The following is a 20,315-nucleotide window of genomic DNA, read 5'->3' as shown; positions in this document are numbered from 1 at the left end:
CGTCCTCCACTGTGTTAGATAGCTAGGTTTTGTATTACTTAATATAACGTCCTATCAACAGATATGGTAATTGAAGGACGTCCTCCACTGTGTTAGATAGCTAGATTTTGTATTGTTTAACGTCCTATCAACAGCTGTGGTAATTTTAGGACGTCCTCCCCTGTGTTAGATAGCTAGGTTTTGTATTGTTTAACGTCCTATCAACAGCTGTGGTAATTTTAGGACGTCCTCCCCTGTGTGTTAGAGAGCTAGGTTGTGTATTGTTTAACGTCCTATCAACAGCTGTGGTAATTTTAGGACGTCCTCCACTGTGTTAGATAGCTAGGTTTTATATTGTTTAACGTTCTATCAATAGGTATGGTTTTTTAAGGACGGCCTCCCCTGTATGGGTATAGCTAGGTTCTGTATTGTTTAACGTTCTATCAATAGGTATGGTTATTTAAGGACGTCCTCCACTGTATGGATATAGCTAGGTTCTGTATTGTTTAACGTCCTCTTAACAGCTATGGTCATTCAAGGAAACCTCCCCGGGTGTTAGATGCATGTATGTGGTGATTGTGTGTGTTAAAGGAGGCTGCCATATCGTGTTTGTGCCATTGTTGTAGTGCAGCACTGATGCTTTCTTTAAAGTGCGACCTCACTGAAACATACCGCTGAGGGTTTATATTGTCCAACGTCCTATAAACGGCTATTGTCATTTAACGACGGCCTGTCCCTTGTGTAAGATAACTGTATGTTATGTGTTTGTTTGGGAGGTGCGATATCGTGTTTGTGTCTTTGTGATAGGGCAGACCTTATGTTTACTTTATAGTGCTACCTCACTGAAACATACTACCGAGTGTTTGTTTTGTTTTACGTCCTATAGACAGCTATGGTCATTTAGCGACGGCCTTCCCCTAGTGTAAGATATCTGTATGTTTCGTGTATTTTAGGAGGATGCTATATGCTCGAGATAACAGTTACACATTTACATATCAATCGAGTTAGGGACACAGTGGACATGAATGTCAAAGTATGAAGGAAATAGCATTAAACAACTGTTTTGTTATTCTAACAAATATCAACGAAGCCTTGGGTTGAAGTTGTGGAAATACAATTATACAAGGAAATACAAGGAAAACAAACATGCCTCTTAATGATCGGTAAACTATAACCGGAAGGGAAATATCAACTGACACCGCATGAATTTGGTTACATTTTTAAATTAGATCACTTCAACTGGCATGTAATACTTATGTATATGTTCTGATTCTGTGACAATATTGATAAGAGTTTAGACGCGACACGTAAAGTTACGATAACCTCTTAATCTCTTACTATAACTCAACCAGCAGAATTAACCACTAAGCCATAGCTGATCAAGTTCACAAAACACACACAAATGACCAGCACCAAACACAACAAATTGTATGATATGATATATGATCAACTACCGACACGCCCATTGAACACATGGGGAGATAGTGAACATGACCTTGAACACGACAGATGATCCATATTTTGAATGAGATAAGACTTGTTACGTTTCTATAGGTCAACGCGTGACTTTTCCCGCCATGACGGTTTCTAATTATAAATTCAGATGCACACTTCGGATTTCTTGCGGCTACGTAAATGGCAGTTATGGTCGTGTATGGGATACTTGTGGCGGCGCTGTTGTTTGTTTTGAAAGTAGGTAAGGGACACTTTGAAATGATTTACATTATTAATATACGTCTATTTACATTGCATAAATATTGTGTATTTACCTTGCATAGTGAGTGCATATTTGCATATAGAAACTCTCATTGATGTTTTACACCCATGTTCACAGTTTGTTGGCATTTACAAATGCCTCTGTTGCATATAAACTCGCAATGTATGTGTAAATAACTTGCATTATCCAATATTGATGTCATTTTATACAAAAGTTCAATGTGCCGCTAGGAAAAGATTAATTTGATTGCGTCGGGTTTTATGTTATCGCAGCAGCCAATATCACATAAATGCAAAATATGTATATTGCAAAATATAGTGTTAGACATAGCCATCCCTTGTCATACTTACAAATCAGACACCTTGGACACTGATCTCAATAGTTTCATCCAGCTACCAGCATCAATTTAAGTGACGAACAATCAAGTTGTAAAATGTTGATGTTGATATTAAGAAAGTTGAACGCTCGTACCCGAACATCTTCCAAATCATTTGTGTATTCTGGGAGATCTAGACCTTCAACGAGATAATGTGCATCCAACACGCTTCTTGAGGACCGATACCATTGACACCCCATATCTTGGCCATTTAGAGTAATAACTACGTATATAATTCAATATAACTGTTATATGTCATTAGGTAGGATAACATTTTACTCATCACATGATGTCACATGTACATTATAACTACGATGATTTTATTAGTTGTGTATGCATGTTAAAATTTTATGAATAACCTCTACCATTAACATTTTTAAAAAATCCAAAAGGTAAAAGAAAAAAACTAAATGTCAAGTATTTGATATTGTTGATCAGCTTTACGTAGGATATGGAATAACTACTTAAATTATTACAAATTAAACCTGGTACGAAACTAATTTATCATTTCTATTTCTATATTCAGACTGCTATCCTACAACGAGTACCACACTACCTACGGATATCATTCTGGGTAAGTACCGTATACGATGGTTTGTTGGTTTTTATGTTAGTGATGATGATGGTGGTGGTCGTCAACTGTCGTGGGAATTGAGAGTGGCATAGTCATGATTTTCCTGTATAACACATGTAATTTACATTTCCGCTATCATGGGAATAGAGATTGGCATAAAATGTGTACTTCTGTATAACAATTGTAATGACATTTCCCCTAGAATAATCATATTTCATCGTATCATTTTGCTGAAAAACCGACTTTCTTATTTATGCTTTTATTGCTTCCATTTATTTCTCTTTAGCTGGCAATTTAATGGTAGGGATTTTTTATAATTTTTTTTTTTTTTGCTAAATTTCGAAATGTGCATGGCACTGATGTTCATAGTCGAGTTCTACGCTCGTTGACTATTTTCTTGATATATATTTCTCTTATTTTTGTCTTTTCATTTGTTAAAACAACACGGACTTGAATTACAAGGTAATAATTAAACATTCTTTAAAGATTCACCACATCACCATGGACCATCGCCGGAACACAACTCGCACAAGCACCATGGGGAGAGCAATAATAGTAAGTATCACGTATTAAAACATATTATTTTGATGTTGATTTTCTAAATCAAATTCCAAGATATTATACATCGGACATATTAGATAAATCATAGTGAAATATGTGTTTAGAAAGACGGTTTAGGTTGTTTGATTCACTCAGCAAAATAGTCTAATATCACAGGGACTTCATACAAATTACTAAATCCTATGGTCAATATTTCAGTGCCATAAAATGCTAATAATACCAATGTGCCGAGTCCCTGCGCAAAATAAGTTTTACATTTAAATAGATGATATATTCCCTAATTATACTTCAGGATAGGTCAGTGAGATGGCATCCACAAAACGTTGAGTGTGGCAAGGGAGATAACCGTAATTGAATCGTAACACTGTTGTCTTGTAAGAGTTACTTCCCCAGATCCATGAACTCTGTCTGGGCTGTTCTTTACAAAATTATGATAATATTTTATATACACATGTACATTATAATTTAGAGAAATCTATGTAGAGTGATACCAAGAAAAAAAAAAGCAAAAAAAAAAAAAAAAAAAAACATTAATACAAACATGTGAATTTAATCCCTATCACATTCCGCAATGATTGTCTTAAACTACGTGTATGTTGACTGCAGTTTTCATCAACTAAAAAAAAAAAAAATAAATCAAAGAAAGTAATTTTAATGGGACAGAGGTCAATCACGGTTTTAACAGGAATTACACGTTTTTTCACATTACGATGGCCATTCCTACGTGGTAAATTTCGCTGGTGGATTTTGTGATTCAAGGGTTATTTTAAGTTTAATTGACACTTCTGTATGGTAGGAATATGTTCTGTATCAAACAGTGATTTCTTTTAATATATATATATAGATGGCCATGCCGACAGCAGTCACGTGAACAAAACACTGGCCTCGATAGGAAGTTTGATCCACCACTGTGAGTAAGCTCTTAAATTGTAAATGGAGTTCTAATTCTAAAAACAAAAAATCAATCATCGGGGGCAAAATATTAATACACAACAAGCCTCATGGAAAAGTTACAATGTGAATACGACCAGATGTTCTGTGTTTCAACGACGCTTACCATTTTGAAACACATGGTCTTTTCCCATGAACTTTTCAAGGGTTTCCATGTGGACATCTCATGAGAGCACGATTTCATTAACACGGCGTTATGTTCATGTTGACTTCAAAGCGACGTAAAAGGGTTTACAATGTCTAGAAACAATCATCTCCTGAGGTAACTAATAACTCTGATTCCCGTATAACTAAAATATTGTATAACTATATTACTGTTTTACTGTGCTACTATATAACTGTATAACTGTATTCGTGTTTATCTGTATTCCTGTATTACTGTTTTACTGTATAACTGTTTTACTGTGCTACTATATAACTGTATAACTGTATTCGTGTTTATCTGTATTCCTGTATTACTGAATTACTGTATTCCTGTATTACTGTGCTACTGTACTACTGTATTACTGTATAATTGTATTACTGTATAACTGTATTCATGTATAAATATTTACATTCCTAATGTGGTTTGCTGATATGAACATACCAAGTGAAAACAACAAACATATGACCATGAATACACTATGAAAACCGTATGAAAACATTGTCTCTCGTGCTGATTTTCCGCACATAACATCAGAAAAATATCAATACGCTTGAAAAATAGTCCTCGTTTCATTTCCGTAAATTATGTTTTCTTTGTAATCTATTTACATAAATTAAATCTAATTTAACACAAATTATTGTATTCGATGTTATTTCATGTCTCTTTGTTTTAAATAACAAGCAAAAAATAAATAAATAAACTACTGCAAACTGCGGAGCGGAAGGACACGGTAAACGATGGTGCATAGGCGTTTCGTCGTATACATGACAAATTTTTCTTTTTACTAAAATTTTTCGTTTTCTCGATATAAATTCTTTAAATCAAGATTATGTAAATATATGAATTGAATAGATTTTTAAAATTTTCATTGCGGCTATGAATACCAGTAGCTAGCTACATATCCCGTGGAGCGCGGTAGCGCGCCTCGGAGGATATGTAGCTAGCGACTGGTATTCATAGCCGCAATGAAAATTTAAAAAATCTATTCAATCTATATCTGTATTACTGTATAACTGTATTACTGTATAACTGTATTACTGTTTAACTGTATAACTGTATAACTGTATTACTGTATAACTGTATAACTGTATTACTGTATTACTGTAAAACTGTATTACTGTATAACTGTATTACTGTATTACTGTATTACTGTATAACTGTATAACTGTAAAACTGTATTACTGTATAACTGTATTACTGTATTACTGTATTACTGTTTAACTGTATAACTGTATAACTGTGTTACTGTATAGCTGTATTACTGTATAACTGTATTACTGTATTACTGTATAACTGTATTACTGTATTACTGTATAACTGTATTACTGTTTAACTGTTTAACTGTATAACTGTGTTACTGTATATCTGTGTTACTGTATAACTGTATTACTGTATTACTGTATAACTGTATAACTGAATAACTGTATAACTGTATTACTGTATTACTGTATATCTGTATTACTGTATAACTGTATTACTGTATAACTGTATAACTGAATAACTGTATAACTGTATAACTGTGTTACTGTATATCTGTGTTACTGTATAACTGTATTACTGTATTACTGTATTACTGTATAACTGTATAACTGTATTACTGTATAACTGTATAACTGTGTTACTGTATTTCTGTGTTACTGTATAACTGTATTACTGTATTACTGTATTACTGTATAACTGTATTACTGTTTAACTGTATAACTGTATAACTGTATTACTGTATAACTGTATAACTGTATTACTGTATTACTGTAAAACTGTATTACTGTATAACTGTATTACTGTATTACTGTATTACTGTATAACTGTATAACTGTAAAACTGTATTACTGTATAACTGTATTACTGTATTACTGTATTACTGTTTAACTGTATAACTGTATAACTGTGTTACTGTATAGCTGTATTACTGTATAACTGTATTACTGTATTACTGTATAACTGTATTACTGTATTACTGTATAACTGTATTACTGTTTAACTGTTTAACTGTATAACTGTGTTACTGTATATCTGTGTTACTGTATAACTGTATTACTGTATTACTGTATAACTGTATAACTGAATAACTGTATAACTGTATTACTGTATTACTGTATATCTGTATTACTGTTTAACTGTATTACTGTATAACTGTATAACTGAATAACTGTATAACTGTATAACTGTGTTACTGTATATCTGTGTTACTGTATAACTGTATTACTGTATTACTGTATTACTGTATAACTGTATAACTGTATTACTGTATAACTGTATAACTGTGTTACTGTATTTCTGTGTTACTGTATAACTGTATTACTGTATTACTGTATTACTGTATAACTGTATAACTGAATAACTGTATAACTGTATTACTGTATTACTGTATATCTGTGTTACTGTATAACTGTATTACTGTATTACTGTATATCTGTGTTACTGTATAACTGTATTACTGATTTACTGTATTACTGTATAACTGTATAACTGTATTACTGTATAACTGTATAACTGTACTACTGTATTACTGTATAACTGTATTACTGATTTACTGTATTACTGTATTACTGTATTACTGAATTACTGTATTACTGTATTACTGAATTACTGTATAACTGTATTACTGTATAACTGTATTCATGTATAAATATTCATTTATAACTGTATTCATGTATAACTATTCATGTATAACTGTTTTACTGTTTTACTGTATTACTGTATTAATGTACAACTGTATTACTGTATAGCTGTATTACTGTATAACTGTATTACTGTATTACTGTATAACTGTATTACTGTATAACTATTACTGTATTACTGTATAACTGTATAACTGTATTACTGAATTACTCTATAACTGTATTACTGAATTACTGTATTACTGTATAACTGTATAACTGTATTACTGTATAACTGTATAACTGTATTACTGTATTCATGTGTTACTGTATCACCATTTTCCTTTATTCCTCTATAACTTATTCCTGTATTTCCCCCTTGCCTTGAAATAACATTTGATTATGGCATCAAAATATATTTCAATTGCATAGAAAGATGCGGCATCTGTAAGAGACCTCCTCCATAGTCACTAGTCGGTATATTGCATATTACTAAATTCATAATTAAGGGGAGATAATCATTTATCAATCTTTCTAAAAAGGCAACATATTTCCAATGTTTATATATTTACTTAATATGTTAATCCAAGCCGTTCGCCTGATAGCTCATACATACATTTGTATGTATTGTTTCGTTGCAGTGTTGGATAAGGATGAAAGTCACCTGACGCCGGTGGTTCAGAGCTTCAATGGTTGTGTTTCCGGCTGTATGCATCCTAACCATGCACCACATGCGGTACCAGCGGAAGGCAATAACGGCAGACACGACGCCGTCGTCCACAAACACAGTTCGAATACTCAGACTCATCAAGATGTCAGCGGCGACAATGTTTGGGACGACGAAGACGCTGACGATACTTTAGTCCATATTGGACATTTACTGAGGTAAGCAACTAAATCTACTGACTTATGTCTTAGATATAATGATAACCTTAGCTTGTGAATGTAGATAACTGGTGGTGAGTAAAGAATTCATATTTCTATTCAATCAGTGTATGTACTTGTATTCATACCTTAGACTGGTCTCAGAATTGTACCTGACCTCATTGCAAGATTAGAAAGATTCATAACATCTTTTCTCTTCTTAAAACTATCTTTCTTCTTCCTAGTGTTGCACATGACAATGCCTCACTTTTGGCCTAGAGTTGGGCGTTCGCCCATGTGAGGAATGCTTTGGATTCTGTCTACTGGCTGGCACATATAAGAGTCTTTATTCTAACACAATACGCTGTGTTATTCCACTCTCAAGCCATTGTATAAAGGTGCCGACTGTTGGATAAATATATGTTATATACCACTAGTGGTATGTGACCTTCCGGTCTTTTGATTGGTCTAGAATTCGAACTTTGACCCAAGCTGCAATTGTTATTGACGTCATCAATAATCGAATGACGTCACATCACCGGGTGCCGGACGTCACCGGTGCACTTATTTTGCATACGCGAACTAATACTTGGCCACGTTTCCTTTCGATTCAAGCCGATATTATTGTGGTAGAAACAGGTCACACGACTCGTAATTGTTGGATATGGAATGTATTTCACATTCCTAAGTTATTTTTCAAAAGTTGCAAAAGACACTCGCTAAAGCTCGTGTATTTTGTAACTTTAAAACAATAACTTACTCGTATGAAATAAATTCCATATCCAACACTCACTCGTTGTGTAACCTCTATTTACATAATGCGTTTGATTTTCCTTATGTAACCTAACCGAGATAGATTGCCACATATTTAACAAATGAGATCCACACCGTAATACATTATTTACATTTATTTAAGGATTGATTGTCAATTTTGTAGCTTGCATGGACTGATGAAGGGAAGTGAACCTCGTGCAAATGAAGTGAACTGTGAAGCAGTTCATGTACCATTTGCACGAGGTTCACTTCCCTTCATCAGTCCATGCAAGCAACAAAATTGACAATCAATCCTTATGTTTACGTTAACCAAATTAAAAACTTCGCCACCAGATTGCAAAATTCGGTCGCAACAGTGTGACGTAAGTGCGTCACTTTGTAACATTGTTATACTTATCGTATATGTGTGCACAGTAGTGGAACAGCAGACAGTCAACTATTCTCGTCGCCAAGACAACACAAAATATAGTGCCATACACGTTTTGATTATTACGATGTTGATACACATATATACGATATTTTCAAGGTAAAATATTCATTTATAACAAATATTTATGATATTGTATAATACAAACGTAGGAATACCCATATAGATACGAATTTTAAGTGCAGTGTTGACAGTATAGTATGTGTGTGATTTGGTCACTCGAGACACAGGGACTCGGTTAAAAAAATGATGTGATGCAGTCTAGCCGGGATATTCAGAGCTCGGGAAAAAGTGTAACAATGTGGATTTTAGTCGCAGGTTAGCTGGTGATGTACATGGTGTTCTTGAAATATTGGATTTCATTGTCGCACTGGCGTTTTGGGATGTAAATTCTGATAATAGTAAGTAAAGAAACATTGATTTGAAAATTGGCGGTATTCGACCGGCGGAAACTTGTGTCCTCCATATGCTTAGATTGAGTCAAATTACGACAATAATGTGTCCCTGTTCTCGATATAGCATACTTCTGCTACCAGTCTGTTTTGTGTTGTTAAATAGTGTTTATATTTAGGTTTATTTTCTGTGACCACTGAAATGGTATTAAGCATGGCATTCGAGATAGACAGCTAACGTTAGACCTACTGCGCTACGTAGGTCATGAGCTCGGTGCTATCGAGAGTGTCAGTGTTCTGTCAGATCCTGTTTTCTAAACTGTCTGCATTATACTGGCATTTGTATTAGCACATAAAGCGGCTATTCCACTTGTGTTGATATACGTTTATAACAATGTTACACAATTCACAACATGAAAGTGCATTCAAGTCTGAGGCGGTACAGAACTCGATCGTCATTGTAAACTCAGTGAATGTATTCACACGCCGGCAAGAAAGTGTCTTTTAGAACAGAAGCACGCGACCCAAAATCTTCAACGGGAAATGAAATGATCTGAGTTTACTATGTTCATTGAGGCGGAGCGAAGTGAAAATGTAAATATTACAATATACAATAATATCTATATACAGTAGGTTACACATTCACACACACACATACGATAATCTCAGATGAATCACACCTATATAACTGTATATCAAACAAGAATCACAATAAACAATAATCTAGTCAAATATTTATTACCCTACAATATTTACTTATACTACAACAATCCCTACTATACTACACATACAGTTCTAACGAGCTCCGCACTGGTCACTACCAAGCCCACACATAAATGTCAGTATAATGCTAGATCCTCCGGTGTTCCCGCTGTCGTTCCGTACATCTATGATGACGTAGCCAGTTGTACCTGTCTGCTATTCAGGTGCTTTGGTTTGTTTTGTTTGTTTTGTTTAACGTCCTATTAACAGCCAGGGTCATTTAAGGACGTGCCAGGTTTTGGAGGTGGAGGAAAACCGGAGTACCCGGAGAAAAACCACCGGCCTAAGGTCAATACCTGGCAACTGTCCCACGTAGGTTACGAACACACAACCCAGAGGTGGAGGGCTAGTGTTAAAGTGTCGGGACACCTTAACCACTCGGCCACCGCGGCCCCTCTGCAATCAGGTTAATCTATGTCAGGCGGTCGTATCCAGTGGTAACAATGACTGAGTAACCAAGCTCTATAACAACGCCGCAACACACAGCTGGGCCTCCATAGTGTTCACATTGTACATGTATAGTGTACAGTTCTCCTGCATAATCTTCAACTCAATGCAGTACTACACCGCCCGCGAGACATTACTATCAATCATGTGTGAAGATAAACATAGTCTGGATATGTCTGTTTAAGGCTTCCATAGCTCACCAATAGCTCATAATAGTATATATGTGGATATGGGCGTAGCTATGGGCATGGAGCTACAATATAAAAATAGTATACCCTCTAAGAATATTTCCTAAGCATAATAAGCGTCACATGATAAAATTACATTCATTTTATACAACCACGACAATACAAATCACCGGTCTCGATATCACGTACAAATGTATATTTTGAGCTATTGCACGGTTAAAATGACTTTTGCACGGTCACCTGCGAATGTTGGAACACCTTTGACGTTTCGAAATTTGGTCACGTGAAAACTATTGAACACCTATGACGTTTCGGAATATAGTCCTACCCTTTCAAGTGTCCAATTCACTCAGATGTGAATACTGATAAACGAAAGTCATGGCGACTACTAGGCCTATAGTCGAGATTTGAGGTAATTCTAAGTGTGTTTTAGTGGTTATGTGATAAAACAGATATATCATGAGTGTCTGTGCAATAATCAAGAATATTTGATTTGGAGCTTGTGGTATGTCTGTGTTTGTCGCCTTGTGATAGCAATAGCATGGCACTGAGGTCGACTTCATAGTGCTACCTTACTGACTGAGGCATACTACACCAAACATTATACCTAATCGTCTCATTATACTGACAACATGCACACCAGTCGCCATAATGCTGAATGTAAAGCGAGAGTAGCAACTACTTTTTTTATGAACTCTGATTTATCTCGACCAGTGAAACAGAACCGAAAGCCTTCCTCACAGGGACGAACGCTCAACTGAACACCAGAAGTGAGGCATTGTCAATGGAGACATTAGGAAGAAGACAGTTTTTTTAGAAAGAGGAGAACAGATAACATCTCAAATTTAGTCGCCTCTTACGATCATGCAATATGGGCAGCAGGTACAATTCTAACAAAGAAAACTTTGCAATTAATGGCTTACAGGATATCTTCTGTTAGACATGCAAACATATCAATAGTAAACATTTTGTAGTTGATACAGCGACATTAAAAGTTAGCATAGAGTCATAGAAAGCCGTAATAGCAAGTACAGAAAAATAGGACTAAGAGTAAGCGAAACCACATCGACAAAGAATGGACAAACAAAAATGTTTAAAACACGTTCAAATATGTATGTTCAAATTTGTATTTTCACAGAGACGGCGATCACCATGGTTCCCCAAATGGCCATCAGAATCCCGGTGATGGTCATCCGGGCGCCACAGGCGGTCAACTTGACGACAGCATAAACCAGTACTGGATGTGTAGCCATGCCTGTCTACTTACAGCCGGTACCTTCGTGGTCGGTAAGTTTGTCGTCATTCGGAATCCCTCGTCCTATATACGTCACTCAGGTAAATATCATATGATTGCCTGCTTTCGTTATTATTGGTCAGGTTTATAATTCGGAATCCCTCGTCCTATACACTTCAGTTAGGTATCATAAGATTGCATGCTATCATTAATATTGTTTATAATTCGGAATCCCTCGTCCTATACACTTCAGTTATGTATCATAAGATTGCCTGCTATCATTAATATTGTTCAGGCTTATAATTCGGAATCCCTCGTCCTATATACTTCACTATGATATACTAGTATAGTTATAGATTATCTGCAATTTATTTTCCTCCTTAAGTGGTTAAGCGTATGTAATATCAAAATAGGTTAATTAAATAGGAGAGGTGACTAAAGTGCCTCTCTTGAGAATCAGAGACCTTCTGCCTTGCCTTCTATGAGGAAGGTATTGAAGAAACTAAAATATATTTTCTGATCTTACCCCTCCCTGCATCCCCTTGAATAGGTGGAAATATATATTTTTATCCGACATGTCACGTCCTCAAAATGAGTAGCAGGTTAATGACAATGGAACACGCAAATTCCAAGTAGCATTGCAAAACTTACATTTGCCCGTTAGTATGTGAGAAAAATAATCAAACATGGGTCTGTTCCACGAACAAGGATATCTCAACTCTCATGTAAAAGTTTAGCTGGCCAGCAGCTCTTACACTCGGGTTGAGATATCCTTGTCCACGGAACAGACCCATGCTAGATTATATTCATCTGACGGCATAAACGAGGTAAAAGAGAAATCCTTTTGATAAAAAGTCTTTCCGGCAGTCCTCATAAGATTTTTAATGAAAAATTGTTTGTTTTCTTGTTTTCGTCTTGTTTTGTTTTTAAGAAATTCGATTTTAACCAGTTTTGATGTAACCTACGATTTCCCTAATTCAAAATTAAGAGGCATTGTTCACCCAACTTCAAAAGTTTCAAATAATGTAAAATTAAACATACTAAGACACCAGAGAGACCTATGAGAACAACAGCATTGATTTATATATATATCTGAGATAACGACCTCCTCTTTCACATTTTAAAGGTTACTTGTTTTAGTTTAAAACAAAGTCGTGTTGCTATATCGATCCAATATAGCGCTGATGATTTGTTTATTAAAGTGTTTTCTGTTTCAGGATGAAGGAGACCCGGTGGACATAAAACTCTAAACACATATTTATTGATTACTGAAATAAACTTTTATAAAATCAATCATGCGTGCGATCAGACTACTTTCATTTAATATTCCATTCAATAAATGAATGTGAGCTGTATATCTGTTCGAAAACGTAATACTATAACAATAGCTTTATGTTATCAAAAGTAGTATTTTCTAAACTTGGATTATTTTTCAAAGAAGTAGTCACAAGCAAGTGAATGTACTAATTTTATGAATTCAATGGTGCTATTTTTAGAAACCTGAACATACAATATTATTGAATACGTCACTAACGCGTTTACATTAAAGTCGATTTAATTATTTAGTGAGATAATACATTTCCTGGAACAGTTGAGGAAGACCAGTGCCGCTCAGAATAAAACGACATTACACTTAAGTTAATTACTGTTAATTGTGTGTTATCCTTTGAGTATTCTGATTTATCAGAGTTACGCCCCTTCGTTTTACAGGATTGCAAAGCTTGATTGTCTCCTTTTGTTGTCTCTTGACACCTCACTGTTGCGAGGACGTTAAACTCCGTAAAATGTCAGAACGAGGTCTTTGAAACATGATAATAACAGATTGAGAAAGACAAGCATCCAATGTATCGAGTAATACGTGCATTTAGAGCTGATAAGGCAACACGATCTGCAACTGCCAAATTCTGACTTTGATTTTAATTTTAACTCAGGTTTGATTAGTCAGAAGATAATCACGTGTCTTTTTACAAAAAAAAAAAGAAAAAAAGATAAATGTCAAGATCGTGCAGATAACTAAAATTAATTTCAGGCGCGTTCAAGTCTAGACGAACAACCCGTTCGCGTTTTATTCGACCACCACCTAATTGTGATTTTCATTTCCAAAATGATCCTGATGCTGGCAACACAATGAAGTCAATGACGACAGCTGTAAATGATATCCGCCATTATCCGGAATAGAAACGTATTCAAAATGACTAAGGTCGTTTTCTAATGAACGGCTTGTCACAATTAAACTGTTTACAATGCTTCGGATGGAAAGACATCTACATGTAGGCGTGACTTTCAAAGGTTCTTTGATAACGATAATCACTTGGTTGACATTTGAAATGGTGAGGGGTTTTAGTACTAGGCAAAGCCATTCAAATTTATGTCCGTGGAGATTAAACTAAAAGAAATGCAAAAATAGTGACGTATCCTACGCTATACGTCACTATTTTTGCATTTCTTTTATAATAGCAGTAGGTTTAAAGGTAAGCAATTAATCAAATCATTTAATAAAATGTTGGACATTATTATATCTTTGTTATAAATTAATCATACATTAAACAAGCTAATTGTTTACATAGATGTCTAGTATTTTATCCTTGGCCAATGTGTTAATCTTGATAAAGCAATTGTAGCCTTTCTCTTCGGTTTATACCTAAATTTATCGACCGAAGAAAAGAAAATATTGACCTCCTCTTTTTACCAAGGTCGATGAATCCAAGTATCAACCTTCGCTAAAGATTTTGATTGCATATAACATGTTTTAAACAAAGGGCGTTTTGTCAAGAGGAAATATTTCCCTCGCGTTTGCGCTTTGGCCATACATAAATCGCAGTTATTTTTTACAAAATGAAGATCCATTTGTCATGCTTTTGTCTTACTTTTTATGTTAGAATGCTCCGAACTCAAACAAACTCATAAATATTTTATTTCTATTGTTCCCTGTATGCATTTTTTTTACCCGATACCGCTACTATATATTAATTAATTAAGTGTAATAGGCCTATACCATAAGATATTTTTTGTTTAGGTAAGTGATCTTTATAATTTTTATCTTTTAACATTTTAGTTTTATTTCTTTCTGTGGACATCCTTCGAGTTGTTTGGTCCAAAATGACTCAAACTGTCGATGAGTGGTAACAACAACAAAAAAACAAAAAACATGCGTCACTCTTTTTGACCTACGTAAGATTTAGCGAGTGGCGTATATACTACGTATCATGGTATATATTAAAGGTTTTGTAACCTCACACAAGATTCATTACATATACAGTTACCATTTGCCCATTACGTTAATCACTGCCCTTGAGTAGATCTGTGGTTTACTAGAGTACAACTCGATAATAAATAATACAGTATATATGCTATAACGGATCATACGTCAGGCAGGACGCATGTATTGTCTATGCAGGGAGCAAACTTACATTTTCGTAATTAATAACATATAAAAGCATAGTAAATCTTTTAGAAAAAATCATGAGATGCTCGATAAGTAGCATGTGATTGGTCTGTTAAACGTCACGTGATCCGCTGTTAATTATGCAATTACAGCCAAATAAATTTAAACCAAATACTCATTTATTACAGATGTGTATATATCTTCTTCTTTTATTATAAAAGTTGATTATGAATTGTAAGGTGTATTGAATATTTAATGTTACAACCTCTTAAAAACAATCGATATCAAAATTAATTCATCTAAGTATTATTTCTCAATTTATATTAAGCATGACGTCAGTAGTTTTAAAGTGCCACCGTGAAATCGTAGTTTGGTAAAATTGGTTCATGTAAATATTGTTTCTCAAAAAATATTAAGCATGACGTCAGAAATTAAAAAATGCCTGTGTGAAGCTGTAGTTTGGTATTTTGCCGTTGGCTATCTTTCTGGTTTCCGGTCAGGTGTGATCACTACAGGTATGTCAATTGTTCATCAATCATTGGTCATAGCTTGACCACTAGGATATCGGGGATGATTGACGTATGAAGATGATAAGGGAACTGACAGGAACATGCTGTTTTCTGACAGGAACAAAATACGTAACACGGAGAAGAATCGAGTATAAGCGAACACGTTGGTCGATAGTCTATTGTATCGTCTCTCAAAGTTATCAACATCGACAGATTAGGTCGTGCGGCTGGTCAGTTTGGTTCAATTCGAACTGAATATTACAATGAAAAAATCTTACAACTGACAATTTTTTTTCTATTTTTTAATTTAATTTATTTATTTTCTTTTCGTTTTGTATTTCTCGAAACTTTTTTAAACAGATGACTTTCCTGACAATTTGTTCAACGGAACCTAATAATCACTGCAGTATTGTAAAGGAGTTAGTCTTTAACAATTCTAAACCGAACCTTGTCAGGCCAATCTAAGTAAAATCTAGATGGCCATTCTGACTACGTTACACGAACGTAGTGAGAATGACCATCTATATTTTAATTAGATTGTTGTCAGGCTTGCCAAGCCGAAAATTTATTACATATTGTAGCATGGTTTGTCTTTTAATCAGCTAGTTGCTGACAGATTTAATTGTTAATCAGCAAACGTTATGTTAAGTTAGGTTGGTTTTTTTTTGTGGGTGTATGTGTGTGTTGGAGGGGGTGGGATGATTTGTCGGTCGTGATATTAACCGAGATATTTCCTACAGGAAAGAAGCAGGAACTATAAATTGCATGACTTATATACTTTGATGTAACATTCGACTGTGATTTCTTCTATTAGCCAATATACAACAGTATGGACGAGTCGAGGGCATTACAATCAGTTGTGTATATGTATGTTTGGTGTGCTATGGAGTGTGGTTTACCGCCAAGCTGACACTCTATACTGATGTGTTGCAAATAAAATGTCGATATAACGCTTGTTAATCACAATGGTGTAATCTTTAAGTTTTTTACGCTTCGTTAAAAAAATATATATCCCATTGATTGAGAGTGCATAATATTGATTGAAATCGCAATACAACACTATTAACAGAAACGCTTATAGGTTATTCAGAGAATACGTTAAACTCCCTCCCACGAAATTAAGCGTTCCATAGTACTCCGATAATACTAGTCATTAATACGTGGTCGGTTGATGCAATACTACCTCGTACAAGTATTATTTCAATGTAATTACCAATGTACTTATATTTGCGCAAACAAATTCCGACGTATAACCAACACCAAACAGATAAAAGAAATGATAGATAATATAAACAGATATAACGAAATAATTCTAGCAATATGGACAATGAAAAATGTCAATTTTTTAAGCTTTTTTCATTGTCCAAACTGTTAGAATTATTTATTTGCCCCATATTAACATTTCAAGTAATTCGTATCTTTCAGATATTCCTTTGCACGGATCCGGTGTTATCTGGATAATTACCGTTTACGTTACTTCTTTGACAAATATAAAAAAACATATGATATTTATTTCAGTGCGAAAAATTCTTAAATCAGTTTTACGCTAGGAAATGTATATATAAAATTGGCATTGCAGGGCATCCGACAATGATTGCGTTTTAGACACTGTCTTCAAATAACCTTTGCGGTTTTGAGTTTGAAAGTTAAAAAGTACATCCATGAAAAAAATAATGAAATATAATGAAATAAGTAATGCTTTGCATTCCTCCAAAACTGATCCGAACAAAGTGATTTCTCTAAAGTACCGCTAAATTTACACCGCAAAATTAATACTGATAATAATTTCACACACAATGTATAATGAATCTCTTGATAGTAGTGATATTGATCCCAAATGAGAACGTGAATTTCATTTTATAGCCTTGGGTTAAATTTAAGGCGAGAATACTCAGGCATGTACATTTGGCTAGGATTATAAAATAATTGTGTAGCTCCCTTTAAGAAAAGAAAAAAACACCACATGCTAAGTTATTAAAGAAATGCGTTCAACTGATAGGAGTATAGCATAACTCATTCTGGTATAAAAAAAATCCCGACATAATAAAGAAAGCTAAATTCCCATTCATAAGCCATTAAACGAGGGCAAAATATCATCACAAACATATGTTTGCATAGAGACTTCTGAAAAAAACCCAACAAGGATAACAAGACCATGGGTTTCTGTAGAGTAGGCGTCTACTTCATCGACACTACCTTAAATACATTTCTAGGTCAGATCTGGTTCAAATCACGTTCGTAAATGAGAATTAAGGTTATGTAGATATATTGTACCGGGATATATGTGGCCATTGAAATTACATTATAAGCTTGTTTTGGTCTTAAACGACCTTATTTTGTTTATAAGCTGTTAAACAATGGCAACCAAATAGCGTTCTTTCCTGAAAGGCAAAAAAATTTATATATCTGCACGTTTGGTAGATGTTAGCTTCCAAAAGAATAAGGCTAAACCATGTGTATTGTACAAAAGTACAAAAATTCAACTACTTTACAATATGGCCAAAAAGAATTAGGTGTTAAAATTGTTTGTGTATATTACCTATAATTTTTTTCAAGAGTGTACACTATATACATACACGTAGTATGACTTTGCGATACAGTTAAAACACATCGCTAGATAAAAAAAGAAGAAAATCAAAATGGTCCCAAAATGGCCTTCTAGTCATCCTTAGTTTTACTTGACTTCTGTCTTCCTCTGAAATCTACCACGTGATTTTGTATATGTGATGTAGATTTGATGTTTGTTCTACGGTCACGTGATATCTGTTTCTGACATGGTCATGGATGACCTGCTGTCAGTGTTTCACTATGTAATAATGATACAGCCGATGACGTTTCATCGTCTCGTTTTTAACTATGCCGCTTCTGCTCCACTTTCCAAAAGCATGCTATTTATTTATTCTAGATCCCGTTGCCAAATATCCCGGTGCTTTGTTTTATTTCACGACATCGACTTCTATCATAGTTGACACTAACATTTAAATATAACATTCCGCGGAAATGTGACCGCTTGTGCTTTCACGAAGTCGTAAAACAGATGATGACATTCTGAACCAACGATTTAAAGTATATTAAAATAGCTTTTGTATTGCTAGAATTTATTTGTATAAGGCATGCTTAAAACAGTACCAAAACGAAAAAGTCGCTATTATTTATCGTACACCATCCAATGATATTTTGGACGTGCGTGTTCTTTGGTGTCAGCCGATGAAAGTAAATCAAAATAATGATTAGTATAAGTAGGGACAAGTTAACCAGCTGACAAGTTGGAAACAATAGATGTGCAATGGGAGTTAATGGCAGTATAATAATTAGAACGATGATGTGGAGACAATGGAAAAATAGTTAAAAGTGATATAGAAAAAAATATATCGAAAAACGTAAAAGAAAGCGGCAAGTAAACACGGTAAAAATATTTGAATAGACAGAATATACTAGAGTAGATAACAAGGACAAGGAAACAGGTAAACAATGTAAAACTACCGCGAAAACAAAATAAATTTCGTAAACACAATAAATGAGGTATGGTACAAAAAATTAAATCTTAATTTTAACTAGGTTTTTACCAAAAAGAGCTCAACAAATGAACGATTGGTAAATTTATATACAAGTTAATAAACGTTACAAAGAGCAGGCCAGGTGTCACACAGGAGTAGGCGTCTTCTGCTTCATTGAATATATCTGCCATGTAACGTTAGGCCAAACTCGGGATTTTTCCTGAATATGAATACCCGCTTGATATTACAACCACTGAGCATATCAACAAGTAACTGGCACAACTAACTTTAAACCAACATGAAACACATCTTCAAATGTCTTCATTGACAATTGTCATGCATTTCTCGAAATCCTGTGTCGTTACATGTTAAGTTAGCAAATTAACCCGGCATGTGTCAATAATTGAAAGTTGAATTGGGCAAAATGACTGTTACTTTTATGAGTTGAAATGTGACTTACGAAAGCTCCATTAAGATAAAATATCCTTAATACATATGGTACCGGTCACATGATAAATTTTTCATTTTTACTAAATTGGTATTATCGGATGTATGATTAACCTTTAATGGAAATCCAAAGAAAGTAGTATATCCATATAAATACACAATTTGTATGTGTTTCTCTTTAAAACATGTATATATGCGTCAATTAAAACAATGGAAATATAACTAATGTAACATTATACTTTCGACGGCAGAGATATCCATTGCATTAATGTAAACTGTCCCCATGGTACTGTACCTGGCTTATAGGCCTACTTATGAGTGTCCTCAAAAATCTATCATGTAACATACGGCAAACATATAATACATGTTGATGACCCCGTTGGAGCCTCATAACTAAGGGGCGATGACAATTGGCATCGCCTGTCACAATGGCTATTTTCACCTTCCTTTGGACGAGTCATCAAAACGTACCTCCAGTAGGTGGAG

At 34.5% G+C, this 20,315-nt stretch overlaps 1 protein-coding gene across 2 annotated transcripts; it reads left to right on the top strand.

Moving 5' to 3' along the window:
* Nucleotides 1-1,562: 1,562 nt before the first annotated feature.
* Nucleotides 1,563-13,626, top strand: LOC117314898. 2 transcript variants are annotated; one of them, XM_033868992.1, is made up of 7 exons: nt 1,563-1,675; nt 2,599-2,646; nt 3,133-3,201; nt 4,052-4,117; nt 7,545-7,788; nt 11,896-12,044; nt 13,209-13,626. In XM_033868992.1, the coding sequence occupies exons 1-7, from the start codon at nt 1,615-1,617 to the stop codon at nt 13,211-13,213; spliced, it is 642 nt and encodes a 213-aa protein (XP_033724883.1). In that variant the 5' UTR covers nt 1,563-1,614; the 3' UTR covers nt 13,214-13,626. The 2 variants fall into 2 exon arrangements, with proteins under 2 accessions (XP_033724883.1, XP_033724884.1); XM_033868993.1 differs by lacking the exon at nt 4,052-4,117.
* The last annotated feature ends 6,689 nt before the right edge of the window (nt 13,627-20,315 follow it).

This window comes from Pecten maximus, chromosome 17 (genome assembly GCF_902652985.1).
Source record: "Pecten maximus chromosome 17, xPecMax1.1, whole genome shotgun sequence".
Lineage (NCBI taxonomy): Eukaryota > Metazoa > Mollusca > Bivalvia > Pectinida > Pectinidae > Pecten > Pecten maximus.
The sequence above is the reverse complement of the archived record's forward strand: the minus strand, read 5'-3'. Positions and strand labels throughout refer to the sequence as shown.

Bases quoted from the DNA above. Each gene is read 5' to 3' on its own strand.
- LOC117314898 (XM_033868992.1), top strand. From the start codon at position 1,615: ATGGCAGTTATGGTCGTGTATGGGATACTTGTGGCGGCGCTGTTGTTT. The intron at 1,676-2,598 runs GTAAGGGACACT...TTCTATATTCAG, and splicing joins GTTGTTTGTTTTGAAAGTAG to ACTGCTATCCTACAACGAGT. The intron at 2,647-3,132 runs GTAAGTACCGTA...CATTCTTTAAAG, and splicing joins ACCTACGGATATCATTCTGG to ATTCACCACATCACCATGGA.